The 15,595-nt window shown below is 44.5% G+C and overlaps 1 protein-coding gene across 2 annotated transcripts in view; it reads right to left on the bottom strand.

Moving 5' to 3' along the window:
• Nucleotides 1-15,262, bottom strand: part of DGKI (diacylglycerol kinase iota) — a 227,244-nt gene extending 211,982 nt beyond the window's left edge. Inside the window, exon 1 of one of the 2 annotated variants that reach the window (XM_068945771.1) lies at nt 14,844-15,262. In XM_068945771.1, the coding sequence (XP_068801872.1) occupies nt 14,844-15,262 (419 nt within the window). The remainder of the gene's footprint in view (nt 1-14,843) is intronic. The other variant, XM_068945829.1, reaches the window with a different exon arrangement.
• Between the last annotated feature and the right edge of the window lie 333 nt (nt 15,263-15,595).

Raw genomic sequence — 15,595 nt, 5'->3', positions numbered from 1 at the left:
TCAACTATTTCTATCATTGAAAATTAATTATGACCAAGCTGCTTTCACAGAGGCTATGAAATAACAACTTTGGCTGGCCTAAAAACTCAGTATTTCCATTCTTTAGGAAATTCTGATATTTCAAATCAAAGCAAATTAACTTTTCTCCTCTGAAAGAGTAAAAACAAAAAATAAGTCAGCATAAATATATTCTAAGGAATAATATCAACTATTCTATATTTCAGTTAACAGGATTACAAGTTAAGATGAATATCTGAATGTGTTTTTCATGTATTTTTTGAAAATAAAATTAGCAGCTCCCCCAGATTTAAGTTGGAAAATATTATATCAAAGTTTAAAAAAGTGTTACACTGGAAATTATTCAGCCAGCCTTCTTCATTATATAAAATTTCAATTACAAAAGAATGTGTATGTTGTGGTGCCTTCACAGGTATTATCTCATGCCCAATATTTTCTTTTAATTTAGAATGAGATACCACCACCTTATTTTAAGGAATAATCATGTGCTGCTCTGTTTGAATAGATCCTTTATAGAACTTCTTTGAAATCTCTCTCATGTTTTTGCATACACCCACAACTCAGCCTCTTTAGAAACGAGCCCTTCAGATGTACCTGTTTGTTTTCATTACTGACTTGTGTGTATACCTCTGTCGTTATAGTTCCGTGCTGACGTGTACTATTGTGCCTGCAAAAGTATAAGCTACCCCAAAGAGATTCTTTAAGATGATCTCACTGTTGTGCATTTATCCTCCTATTATTTGTTTTCATACATAATAGAAGCTGCTTTGTCTGCATGCGCAGTAAATTTGCCTCATTGTCTTACAACCTTGCTGTGAAAAGCTGTTAGAATTGAATCACAATAGGGCCAACATTTCCATCAAGCAAATATCACTCTCCGCACCTGACAAATTGTGACACTGTTTTCAGAACAACTGAATCAGAAACAAAGCTCCAGCTCCACACTTGGAGTGAAGGTGGCAGGGGGAGCTGGGAAGGGGATGGAGAAGGGGCTCCCTGGCCCAGCCGCCACGCAGAGCGAGGACAACTGCCCCGGTACTGCTTGGCCATGGTGAGACCCAGGGAGCCTCGCATCTTCTGCCTGTGACTCCCACATTGCCAGGGCAAGAGGGCAGGAGAGCTGACTTGCCAGGCAACAGCCTTTTGAGACAGCAGCCTGCTTCTCTTGCCAAAGGTGAATTAATGTCTTTCTCTTTCCCTTCAGCCCTTGGATGAATCAGGGAAAGTTGGGCCACGATTTTCCACCCCGGATCATTTCCTCCCTCTTTTCTCTTTCTCACCACTAATCACCTCTTTCAAGCTTGGAAATGTTGCTGTTATAAAGCACTACCTAGTGCACCCTAAGCCAGACTTCCCACCCACCCTTCCTTTCCTCACCTCATCTGGTAATTGCTTATGACCCACAGCACAGGTCACAATCAAAACATCTGTTCCTGGTCAGATTAAGTAGTTCAAAACTAGTTTCTGTGGCCTACAGAGCCATCAAATCTAAGCTGAGGGGAGAAGCAGCAGATGCCTGAGCTTCCAGACCCAACTGTAGGCCCACATCCACATCCTCCAGGAGACACTCAGCTGCAGCTTTCATTAAGTGAAATGCACAGCTGCAAAGAGTAGTAAAACAAGGTCATTGGTGGCAGAAAGGCAAGGCCCTCTGATATCTGGCAACTCATGTGTGAAAGATGACCTCTAATTTTTAGGAAGCAAAAGATATAAGTAACCCCAGGAGAAAGGCCAAAAACTGAATAGAAAGTGAATTACTATCTTTTTCTGTTAAGTCAGAACAGATGTATATCAGCATGTGAGGAAAGCTTTCATGGCTGCTGTCTGTGCTGCCACTTTCTCCAAATAAACAAAGGCCTTTAACAATTAGAAGACGGGAGGTATGAACCCAGCATTTTCATAAACACAGGTCAGCTCTCCTCTTTCCTCTTCCTTCCATCTCCCTCCCAAAAATTAGTCATCAGATTTTCTGTTTCAGCAGACAGACAGCAGGAGTTATGAAAAGAGAGGAACCCCCACACAAGGATTCAGCAGCTGTGACTTACTCATTTTCTGTATTCACTTTGTACGGCTGTTTTATTTGAATCAGCACAAGATCAGGTACTAATACGAACGCTGAGCTCATGGTGCCTCTTAAAAAAAGGGAATTGGAAACATAAGCAGCTACTGTGTGAACAGGTTGAGGACATTTTCACATTACTATCAGAGATAGTGAGAGAATTAGATTTAAAAAAAAAAAAAAACACTTTCCTTTCTGTGCTGAGGAGATAGGGATGAGGAGAGAAAACAGTATTGCCCAACCTAGGGATTAGGGGAGGTTTTTCTTTAAAATTTCCTGTTACCTGATCTCTGGCATTTTCCCCAGACACTTGAGGTGAAAACTGGGAGAAATGCATCACCATCTTGAATAGACTGATCCTGGGTGACTACATATGAGGAAATTAAAAATAGTTGTGCACTGCACTAGAGATCTCTCCTGGTTACCAGAAATAGCCAGTGGCGATATCTGAGCTCTGTGCCTTTAATGAAAGAAAAAGAAGAAAGGATCACAATTTGGCTCCATTCAAAAAAGAAGGAAAAAAAAAAAAAAAGGAGGAGGAGGACCACACACCAGGTTTCTCTGAAACACTTTCCTTAGCAGGAATGCTCACATACAAGCTCTCTGGGTCCATCCTGCCCTGGGAAGCATCTCACAGGCAGCTTCTTCCACCTTGAAACTATGCCTAAAGGCTGGAGTGAACACAACTAACCCATGAAAAGGCTGCACTTGGCTTATGTTGCTGATGATCGTCACATTTCCAAAAGGGGTGAGGCAGGGGTCTGGGCAGGAGCTCACCATGAGCCAGAAGAGCCCACGCTATCCCTGGGGGAAGCACATGTTGTATGCTTTCCAGAAAACCTTCACTTCAGCCAGACTTCCCTTTGGAGCACACCAAAGTCTTCCAGACCAGAATGGCACTGCCCATCCTTGCTAAGGATTAAGGTTTTCCCCTCCTTTTAAAAAGCATTCAGGTTTGCTAGGTAAGGGGATGTGGGAAAGAACTGTCACCCCAAGTCACTTGTTTGAACGCCATCAAGTTAGCAATTTCTAAACACTGTATATGAGATCTGTGAGGGGATATCTGAAGTGCTCCGCTGGCCCCAGTCCAGGTGACTGCACCCCAGCATCACAGCCAACATTAGTCATCACTCCGTCTATCTGCTGAAAGAAGAGAAACCAAGAGCTGACAAGACAGAAACCAAATAACCCAGTACTCAACAACTGGCTTCCCTGGATCACAGCACGGTTATCAAATGATGATATGGCCCCCTTTGGATTTGTGAGATGAAAAACCTAATTTCAGCCTGGACAGCACATATCAAATTGAGATTCACAGGGCCAAAAAAGAGTTAGAACAGTGGTGTGATGCCAAACTGTGTTCAAACCACTGCCAGCCTACCCCAGCACTAACTGCTTACTATGTAACAACGGGGTCTGTGGAGCGCTTTTCAACATTCCTTCAGCAGTTTTGGTAAAGCTGGAGAGAGCAATTGGGGCCACCTTCCCTTTGCTTCAGGTTTGCATCACTGCGATTGGAAAAAGTTCAAAACCAGTCTCTATTTCCAGTTGCAGACAGAAGATGTACAGAATCACTTCACAGCCACTGCGCCATGCTCTTCCCCGACAGGGCTTGTAAAACTCCAGTACTGCAAATGTAAAGGGGGAAAGGAAGCAGCTTATGATGAATATCTTGACAATAAAGTTTCAGAGATGCAGCACCAAGACTGTAAAGCACACACTAGCTATGGGAGGCAGGAAAAAAACTGATAGAGCAAACTGAATAATTTAAAGGCAATCTCATAGAATATGATGCACAATATTTGTGTACCTGCATGTTCTTCACTCACTGTACTCTGCGCCATGAAGCCCCAGATGCATAAAACCACTCAGACCACCAGTGTATCTGCAGGAATCAGAACGCAGAAGACATACAGAAGTATGTTCCAGGACTGAAGAAAGGGCCACAGAGACATGCTAAAGAACAGAAAGGGAGAGGGAGCAACTAGAAAATACTAAAGAAATCCAGAAATTCTATCGCAGTAAAAATTGGCCAGGAACAAAACAAATTCAGCGAGAAACTATCCCTTCCAAAGTGAAGTATACTGCCCTGGAAGAGAAGTGACAGCTGAAACTGTTGGCTACCTGCAGAGGCAAAATGAAAAATAAAGAACAGCTTAAGTTTCTCTCAGCTAATGGAAGACCACCTGCAACCGTACATGTAGGCTGCATTGGTACTGCTGCTAATTCCTTCTTCAATGTCATTTTAAAATCAGGCTAAAACCTGGAGGTGACCACAGTGCCAGCAGCAACAGATCCTATGAGCACAAGCAGCTGACAATGCACCAGTACTAGATATCCCTTAAGGCTAACGCATCAAAGGCACTTTTCTTTTGTTTCCTATTTACACGGGTTTGTAACATGTGAATTCTTTCAATGTCTCAACTTACAATTAACCTCAAAACTCATAATGAAACTTTATTCACAGCTCTGGCATTTCACTTGCTTTCATAGGAGAGTCCATTGCCCTCTAGAGCATCATTTTGAAACCATAGATCAGGTTAACATCAGCAAATAATAACTGAGGACCTAGCCCTACATGCACCTACACATGGCATCTCATCACCTTCAGAGAACCTACAGGATGCAGTGCTTGAGCTGGAATGAAACTCAATGTGTTTTCACAACAAAAGGATATACTCCTGGGATCACTCGTTAATTGGATAAAAGCACAAGAACTACCCCATTACCATCCCCAGGGGAAACTCATTAGCAACCTAATGAAATAAAGTGATGACAGGAAGGTATTTTCTCATCATCTTTTAATGCTACCAGGCTTCAAAGCCATTTCCCTTCCTCACCCTCTCCTCCAGTCCCCAGAAACCCCATGGCACCTCTCAGAGCATCACAGACAGTCCCCTCTCCTGCATATCACACAGCACCGGGGAGCAGTTTCAGAGCACAAAGGGATTCCGAGTTGTTCAACTCATCATCTTTAATGAATCTGTGCAATTGAAGCTTAATCCCTGCCCCACTTGGAAAACTCGTTCGCCAGCGGGTCAAGTTGCCTGATGAGTCATACAGTTTAGAAAGTATAACTCGGGTATTAGGGTTTTTGCATTTTGTTTTAAGAAAGGCCAGGCTCAAAACATTTGAAAGAAATTACAAACACCAACACAAATTTTAATTAAAAAAATCAAAAATTGTAATGAAATTACAAATATTGAAATGAGTGCTACATAACCATGTCTATATTAAAAGTGGGAAGTTCTTTTTCCTCCTCCTATAAAGGCTGACCATGTCTGACCGAACTTCAGGTCATAGCCCAAACCCTCATTTTTCTTACACGCCTGATCAGACATCCTTTAGTCCCAGACATTAACCACATACTCCTTAGTCCTGGCTAGGCAGGAATGGAGAATTTTTAATCCATCTGAAGAGGATAACACAAAGCAAGACAAGGTATTTACCTCCCACATTCCCTTTATGTGCACCCACATCTCCCACCACAGTCTTGCCAGTCACAACCACCTTCCTCCAAATCCCTGAATCTTCAGGAAGAGCCCACATCTGTCCACCAAGGGCTTATCAATAAGTCAGTCATCTCTGCAATGGATCTATAGCCCAGCTGAGGCTATAGGGCAACCCATGGCCTAAGTGCCTCGATCCCAATGAGTAAACTCATTGCTGATGGAATATACCTCACTAGTAGCCTGAGGGACTGACATCCTACACATACTCATATCCCGCATTTATCCTCAAAGGTACCTAGGTCAAGCAACAATGCAGAAAGTTAGTATGCCTCATACCTAAGTAAAACTAAACACCTCTTGCCTCATTTAATACTTGACTGTCTGTCTATGACAGCAGGGATTAGCGTTAGGTAACATGCAGTGCCAGTGATCTCAAAAGCTTTCCAGTAGGAATTTGAAGCCATAACCCCTCAAAAAAGGGCAGACAGACCAGATAAAATAGCAATTTCTCATTACGATCTGTAATTTATGAACATAGATAAGCCTTCAAACAGCTGTTAAATAGAAGGGATTCTGGAAGTGCCAGTCAGAGCTGCATTTGAAGGGAAATCCAGGATTGAAAGGTTCAGGACCTCATTAGCAAGCCTTTTTCCAGCATTAAGTGTTTCAAACCACTGGCCTTCCTCAAAAACGCGACACAAAGTATCAGGGAAATATCAGGCTCCATGCCAGAGCTCAAACAGGCCCAGCACTACACCCACCTTCTTTGTCAAGAAAGCAATAGTTAGTGACCATTAGTCCCTCAGAACAGGTTAATAAAGCTTCTCTTTCTCTCTCTGCCCCCCTCCCATCTACCTTTATGCTGAGCCATTTTAGTAAGTTAGCTGGAGGCCCTAAGAAGTCCAGAACACCATCAAATACCCTGCGGCAACCTTAGGCTAGTGCAGTTCTTTAAATGTGAACTGTCTCATTTGCTTAATGCACAAATAATTCAGAAGCAAAACTTGGGTCAACGTAACCTATAACAAGATCAAATTAAAGTATTCATGCACAGTTGTCCTCTTCCTGTCCTCCACTTTCAGGTTTTTTCTGAAAGTTGCAGTCTTGATTCTTTTTTCCCCCTTTTAACCTAGAAGACAACCTATGATCTAGGCTCAGTTTGTCACACAAACTATGTGCCATCTTGAACAAGTCACTTTATCTTCCTTTGTCTCAGCCTTGCCCATCTGTAAAGCTGTCATCTGTGAGAGTACCTACCTAAGAAGGCAATGTAGAACCTGATTCTTTGTAAATACACTTTGAGAAACAGAGTAGAAGTACAATGGACAACTATTAGATTTTGCTTAAGGTAAGGCTCTGATCAGGGCACCAAATTTTCTCCAGTTACACACACACAAAAACACCGCACCAACAAAACAAACAATGCAATTTGGCACTTCCTTGGCACTGCATTGTTTCCTACTCCATTTATGGATCTCCACAGCAGAGCAAGACAGGAGACCTGAGGTTTCTGTAACTGAGAACTGCAGAGAAATTTGATGTGAAAACCCCCACTTCTCTCCTTAACTACAGTCACCCCAAACCCAGTGTTATTCTCATAAATGGATTCAGGCACAGCATGGATGGGGGAAGGCTGTGTGGGAGCACGGCTGACCCATGGCACACAACAGTCAGCACACGCTAGGCAGGCTGGTGCTGGTGGGAGGGCTGCAAAAAAAAAAAAAAAAAAAATCAATCTTCGCCAACAAAAGTCCTTCCTGACTTCATTTATAAACAAAATGCAAACGGCAGGTTTCACGAAGGGTGAAAAAGAACCCTTCTGAGTTGACTGAGATGCTATCACCTCTCTCGCCAGCAGCACAGAACGGGTTGCATGTGCATGATGGACCTGTCAAAAGCTCAGCACCACTGAGAGACAGGGTACAAGAGAATTTAGGGGGCACTGCACTGCAGGCTGCATGGGCATCAGGGAATCAGTCATGCCATAGGCCAGCATGGCCACGCTGAGAGAAGTAGGAGAAGAGAGAAATAAAAAGAGAGCAGTATAGACTGAAATAAGAGCTGAAACCAGAGAGACCTAGTGGCTTTAGATGGGCCTGCAATCTTTGGACATCAGGCTTAAAAAGAGCTCTTGGTAGAGCACTTTCAATGAGACCCAAGGTCTTCATCATGAGCAAACACATTAACATTTTATAGACATAAATATGCATAACCTCAGATGAAAGAACAGTTTAATAAAGAGGGAAAAACTGCATGCAATCCACTGCTATTAGCAACCCAGTTGCCAATAATGACAGCCCCTCATCTTAATTTCCTGCACACTTATACAGAGCATGCATACACCAAGGCCCCCAAACACACAGCCTACCCAGATACACTTTCCTCAGCCCACCCAAAGACAAGAAATTATTTAGCAGAAAGTATAGATGATTTTCGCACATAGCTGCAACACAGAAAACACACTGCAGAGTCCTCCATGCCTGTGTTCTGCCATACCCTTCCTTCACACTGCTGAAGCTACTCATCCTGACACCACTCTATCCACACACAGCCATCAAATACCTAATGCTGACCCATATGCAGGCTCCTAGAGACTCTGTACACATACATACACATACATGTAAAAGTATGCAGAGCCTTCTCAATGTATTCTTCCATCTTTTTTCATATACACAGTCACACACAACTTCTGTCTGTTAAGGCTGACAAACGGTCAAATCACTCAAAAAAAAAGAGCACAAGGGGTGGGAGGGGGAGCGATCAAGGCACACAGGTGAATAGTATAATTGACCTAATGAATCTCTCCAGTTTAGAAAGGCGTAATAACAAATTTGTAGGGAGTCACACACAGAAGAGAGCCCCAACTTTCCACATCAATTTTATTCCAAGGCCAAGTTCCTCATAGTCCATTCTGCAACTAGAAGAGGTTGCCTCAAAGCTGTGAGTTTCCTTTGCCTAATTTTCTTCTTCTGCCTGCCTGCCCCCTCCTCGCTTTTCTGTAATATCTGTAATATAATATTGTCAGCATCTCATGCCCAGGCTGTGCTGGATTTGCAGACAAAGAAGCAAAAAGAGCACAGAAGAGCAATGCATTTAATGCATCACTTTCCCAGCAGCCCTGCCAAATTACCAAGTTTGCCAAATAAAAAGCTGGCAAAAGCTTGGCAAGGCTTCAAGCAAATCATTTTATCAGCCCCACGACTGACGTGGGTAGGAAGAGATTCCAAAGGACTAGCTGAAACAAAAGTGTCTTTCTACCCCATCACACTTATCTGATTCAGCATTTATTACCTGATGACATTTTCCACCTGGGGCACTCAGGGCTATCTGAATCTACAGGTTTATGTCTGTGCTACATAACAGCTTTATTATCTACTCACAGAGGCCCCCTTTCAAATTGATTATACATTTATCTACTTCTGAGCTTATATATAATTCCATTGAAGGTCACAGGTAGCTTTACTTAGAATTATCATTCAAGAATACGTCTTTTGCAAAGTATTGCTAGCCTCATATACAAAAGGGAAAATGTAAGACACGGTCTAAATCGGAAAAAGTCTTTTACTTTGTGTGACCTAGAGATCCTGAGGGCCAAATCTGCAGCCAGAGCATTAAGTGTAAACCTGTCTTTCCCAAGATATTATTACTCTTGTTTCTGAACTATTCTAGCCGTTTTCAGCATTTTATTCCAACACAGAACTTCCAACTCCTTCCTCAAAACTTTATACATAAGAGCTTCATGAGGGCCTCTTCTTGTACCCAAAAGTGTGAAGTGACACATTTGGGGACATAAAGGTGCAATGGATGTTTCAGATGGCAAAGTAAACAGAGTCACTGTTATGAGCAGGTGGTACCAACTCAGTACAGTACATACCCAAAACTCTAACAACTTGTAAGCAGATCTTACATGATTAAGCTTGTGAGTAAAAATTATTTTCTTGACATCTGGTAGAAGATAAAAGTTCATCCATCTTCATAGAGAATAACCTCAGTAATTTATAAAAATAATACAATCAAAAGATCAAAGTGTTTGTGTTGGGTGTGGGGGGGGGTTGTTTGTTGTTGTTGTTGTTTTTTATAAATAATGAAAGCTGAATGACATCTGTTTAATCTTCACAGTACACTAGTAAATGCTGTCATATTTTACAAAATAATGAAGTCTTAGTAATAGGAGATACCTCTATCATCCTGACTCTATTTAATATTTGCTGAGAAGTGATGAGAGTTGTGTGAGCATTATCATTTCTGCAAATAACTGAAGCAAAAGATCAGGATGTTTCCTATTATTCAAAGTTCTATTTTGGTCTAAAGACTCATCTATAGTCCCAGGTATTTATATCATATTCTCTGTGTTATCAGAGCACATCAACAGTGATGAGGCTTTTTTTTAAATCAGGGATCTCCATGGATTTCCATGCCATAACTTTTTCCCTTCATAAGCAGTAACAAAATCCACTCCAATTATAACTGACTACTTTTTGCCACAACAAACAATCAGATATCGCTGATGGCACAGGAGGAGAAGACAATTTGATTCGTGGCTTCTATTTGCTGGCCTACCTACATAACATAGGGGAAGGGAAAAAACGGGTTTGTTTGGGAAGTCGGAGAGAGGCATCAGTGCAGTAACCCAAACTGCCCGTTTTAGACAGAGGCATTTCTGAGTGGAAGTGGATTACCCATGGGCACAGTGAGTTAAGAAAAACCACTGCCTTCAGCCACTTTCATTACTAAGAGTAGCACACATTGTTTCAGGCAAATTCACCTTAGTCAAATAAAAAGAATAATAAGCAAGTAGCCAGACTGCTGCATGTTAACAGCATGCGACTCTTAACGCAATTCACTACAGCCCTACTTTTGAAAAACCCTAAGCCATGTAACAGCAAGATCCCTAAAGTCTGCCACCCGCTGCATCGAGCGAAAGCTTCCTCCACTTGGTCAGAACTAAATTACATTTCTCTAGATAAGCTATTCCCAAGTGACAACTCTTCGCTAAACTCCAGTTAAGCTCTCACAAGAGAGCCATAACAACTTTACATAAAGGGATGACCTTATTTTCATGTCCAGTGCCATTAACCAAGATGGCCTGGATTTCTGAATAATAAGTATTATGAAATTTTAAAACACTTGCATTATTTATCCTTTTATTTGACCTTTTGATAGTTCTCCAAGCTTAAACAGTTAAAATGACAAGACCATATTTCAGATGAAGTTTTTAAAGCTGCAAGCACCTGCAGGAAGCAGCTTTATTTACAGAGTTTTCTGTAGCTATTTCCTCTTATTGTGGAAATATTCTTACCGAGCTTCTCTTCAGTAAAATCTGAATTTCTCTTTATTTCAAAAGTTAATGCTGGGAAAGTTACGATGACATGTACTTTATCTAAAAGAGAAAATGAAGCTATTCACAGAACTTTACCATGGCTAAAGTATAATAAAAACCAAAATGAAACAACCTTTGTGTGACCATGTCTAGTAAATGTTCAGCTAGGTCTAGTAGTGTAGGAGGTAAACACTCCTCTGAGAACCAGCCAGTTTTAAGGGAGCGTTTCTCTTTGGCAAGGGCACACATTTGATTCACTCTTTTTTTATTTGCCAATTCCTTCACGGGGCAGGGGGCGATCTGAACTTTTGGTTCAATCAGTTTATGAGAAAAACATGTTTCGTTTTGTGAGCCCACGGCTCAGACTTCTAAGCATAAATGCCAAAAAACCTTTCAGATACTTAATTCCATATTTGTATGATAAAAATTAGCACTGAAATGGCTGCTAAGCTGTTGGCACCCTGATGTTAGCGTCCAAATATTAAGTAGGTTGGCCTGCTTTACGCGCCTGATGCTCAGAAGAGAGACCATTTCTCTGCACTTCCATTTAGTCTGGACAGGCACCAGACCGGCAAGATATCCCTAATCAAGGGATTGACACTGCTGATTACAGTGTCCTCCCTCGGCAGCCCTGCACTGCCAGAGGGACTAGCGGTACGTCCTGGCTGATGGCAGAGCTCCGGCAGCACCACCTATTACAGCGTCGTGCATCAGGAAGGACAGGCGTCCCATCTGCAAATTAAGATCCACTTAAGTAATGTGTGTTGGCAGCACATACACACATGCACACACACACACACACAGAAACAGACACACTTTAAACCCATTAGCTCCCATACAAGCACAGATAAGTGGCATATCCCTACTGTATTTGTATACATGATTACATCATATTACTAGAAAGAAAACAGCAAGCAAACATTTATTCCTAATGGAATGAACAGCTTTTGGTGCAGGCAATGAGTTTTGTGATCATCAGATGCAAGGTGGGTATCCGACAGCTAGGAACATGGCAAGGTCAGTGGGATTTTGGAGCTTCCTGTGCAGCACAGCTATATATTCAAAGCAAGTTTGTTGTTTTGTTTCCTCTAGGTCACAAAACCTGATGGTTTGATATGGGGGACAAACACACCTACATATATATTGACTACACACATTCATTACACATTTAATACAAAAATTTTTGCACTGCAAGCCACTGGCCACATCAGTACAAAGCACTTCTCAGCTATGTTACTGATGGTTATGGTTCAGTTCTAGAGAAACTAACAAGTTATGTGTATGCACTGACCACGTAATTACCTAAACAGATCTACTTTACAATGAAAACAGTTGCTGTTTGATAACAAAAAAAGGGGGGGAGGGGGCAAGAAAGAGAGAGAACTTTTTTTAAGCCAAATTCTGCTAAACCGTGCTTCCATATGGTAGGGAGTGATTAACAAAGTTGATACAATAAATATTTTTCTTGCTCCTTTTCACCTTCCTTTTTTCCCCCTCAGGACAATACCTTGACCACTCTTTAAGCCACCCTGTTTTATTTCTTCATTTGTCACCAACAGAATTGTATACGTGTATTTGCATGAAACTGCATTATTTTAAGTAAGTTGCAACTGTGTTTTCTTCTGCACGTGTAAATACAGATATGTGGGTGTATGTTAATGTAATATACCTACAGATAGAATCCCAAATGAGTCATTTGAAAGCTGGTGTGGATATCTGAATAAGTTATATTGCATTAGCATATAAGGGAGGTCAAATGCCAACATAAATAGATTTTCCCTGCATATTATATAGTCATATACATTTACAGGTGTATTTCAGCACCATAATTTACTGAGAGACAAGGTAACAATTTAAAGAGGCTGGGTGGAGGGAGGGAGAGCACAGTAGAGGTCCTTAGCAAAAATCTTCCATTCTTGTATCTGCTCAGATTGTTCTCTCTATAGGGAAATGAGAGAGTGAACGTTATTTGTAGGAAGCCAGCTCAAAAAGAAGTGGAAATGTGGAAATCTAAAGATGCAAAGAGAATGTACTTTCTTGCACATAGTCAAGCAGAATGAGTAATCTGCCTCAAGAGATGCTTAGTAAAAGACTTTTAATCTAAAGGTTCAGGACTTGTATGCTTGCCTAGACGGGGGAGTGGAACAGCAGGAGGAGAAGGAGAAATAAACCCTAAAGTTCCTCCTATCAACATTTATTATGAAACCCTTACACATATATACCATGCAGAAAAACTGAAGAATCCCCCTGCCTTTAACATACTTCTAGATAATCCAGAAAACAGGACATTACAAATAGATATTAATATTTTTTCCCCTAAAAGGGAAATATGCCAAAACTAATGAAATAAAGTGAAAACGTATAGGCTGAATAAAAACATATCTAAGATGTTGTTGTAAATCCTATCCTTTCTGTGCCAAGAGCAGACACACGTTAGCACCCCTGTCTTGTGAGCAGTTACCTCCAATAGCCCACCTTCAGAGTCCACCTTCACCTGCAATAGGCACAACTTGCTGCTAAGTGGCAGGTGCTAGAAAAAGTATCAGAGTAGAGACACAAAAGTATTGAGAGATGAAGAATGAATGGGATATTCTCTAGGTGTCCAATAAATTTCCCTTTTCACATCACTCACTCAAGTCAGTCTCATATGAATCATCCCAAACTTTACACTCGCCAGTCAGACAATCAGCCCTTACGAAGTCTCTGTCCTTATATGTACACATACATATCCTCTACTGTGTAAAACTTCAGCTGTTAAGACTATGATTATGTCATTTTTAAAGGCCACCACATGCGGAGACTCAAACCATTACTAAGTTGTCTCAGATGTAAATTGACGGCACAAGCACATTAAAGGAGTATTTCCATGTTAGGGGAGATTTTTCAGATAACATACCTAGAGCTAGAAAAAACATACCTAGAGCTAGAAAACCTCTTTCCTTTCCTTCCTTCCAAAGCAGAAATAAGGAGCAGCTCTCTAAGCATTTTCTATCCTCTCGGTTAAGAGGGCTCATCCCTAGCAGGAACACTAATAACTGATGGTGTACTGCCTCTGCTGGGGCTATGCAGCCAGAAAGCAGGCAGAATTAGGCAAGACTAGAAAACTTTTTACACGAAGCTTCTCAAACAGCAACCACTTTGAGCACTACCGACCACTGACAGATTCTAACTAGTAACAAAACGGCAGATAAACCCTATCAGTTACCCATTCGCCCTATTAGATAGCCATTCACGCAGGTGTATTTACACAAGGAAGAAACTCATTTATTTGGCAGGAAACATTTAGCATAAAGGCACAGCAAAACAAATGCAAGCCCCTGGCTATGAAAGTATCACCTTGCCTTGATTAGAGCAGGCAGTACACCTCCGAGGTGGCTGCACGCTTTTGGCCTCTGGTCCACTGCCTCACAAGTCGCGGGGGGGGGGGGGGGGGGTCGTCGTGCGTGGGTACTCAGTACAACCACCCACCTACCTCGTCAGCCACTCGTGCTTACATAACACCTCCCGGCAAGGATAGGGAGAGCGGAGATGGAAAGGGAACTTGCACTTTATGACACTTCCTACAGAGAAACTCCCCCCCACCCTTGAAAGCAGCACTGCCACCAGAAAGGCTTTACTGATCCCTTTCTGCCCGTGTGGGGAGGCCCCAGGAACGGGAGCCGCTGGCTCGCTACTCAGCTCAGGCCCCCAGGGGAACAGGACCAGCCTATTCCCCCGGCACGTTTCCAACTCCCTCGGGCTGAAGTTCGCAGAGGCACGCTGCCCCTTCGCATCTCCCCCACCGCCACCGGCGAGAGCCCACCACCACCACTGCCGGCCGGCCCGCCGCGCTGGGGGCTGCTCACCTGCTTCGCAGAGCACAGCTCTGAGGGGTTGTTGGGGGGCTCCGGCCGGGTGGGGGTGGGTGGAGGGGGTACCCCCGCTGCGGGGCGCCGCCCGCGGGCGCCTGCCTGCCCCGGAGGCAGGAGGCCACGGCAGACCCCGCGGCACCCACCTGTAGGACACCTGCTTCCTGAAGGTGAGGCTCCGCAGCTTCTCCTCCAGCGACTCCTCGGCGGCGGCAGCCGCCAGCGCCGGCTCCTCGGGCGCCCCGGCGGCGCCCGCCGCCTCCCCGCCGCCCTCGGCCCCCCGGCAGCCGCCGCCCGCCGCCCCCGTCTCCTCCCCGCCGGCCGCGGCGGGGGGGTTCATGGCGGCAGGGCACAGGTGGCGGCTCCCCCGGCGAGCAGGGGGAGGCGGCGGCGGCAGGCGGGGGGCGGCCGGCGGCTGCAGGCGCTGGGGGGAGGCGGCGGCGGCGGGGGGGGGAGCCGGGGGGCCGCTGCTCCCGGGGCCCCGGGGCGCTCTGCGAGCCGCGGCGACTGCAAATGGCAGCGCTGCCGCGCAGCATCCATCGGCGGCCGCACTGCAGCGGGGCATTGTGGGAAACTCCCGGCCGTCGCCACCGCCACCGCCACCCCCCTCGCCCCGCCCTCGACGCCCAGCCGCCCAACCAGCGCGCGGGGAGCCCGCCGCCACGCCCCGCCGCGCCACGCCCCCTTAACGGCCCCCGGGCGACCGTTAGAGCCGCCCGGCCGCGGGCGGCGGCACCGCCGCGAACTTCGCTGCCGCCGCCGCACCTCGGGGCACCCACCGGCGGCCCCGCCGCGGGCCTGGAGCCAGGCTTTCCCCCTTGGCGAAGGCGCCGCCCCGGCGAGCTCAGCCTCACGCTTCGAGGAGCGGGGGCGGCAGCCACGCAGCACCTGTCCCGCT

This window comes from Struthio camelus, chromosome 1, assembly GCF_040807025.1.
Source record: "Struthio camelus isolate bStrCam1 chromosome 1, bStrCam1.hap1, whole genome shotgun sequence".
Taxonomy (NCBI): Eukaryota; Metazoa; Chordata; class Aves; order Struthioniformes; family Struthionidae; genus Struthio; species Struthio camelus.
This window is presented reverse-complemented; position numbering and strand designations above follow the sequence as displayed.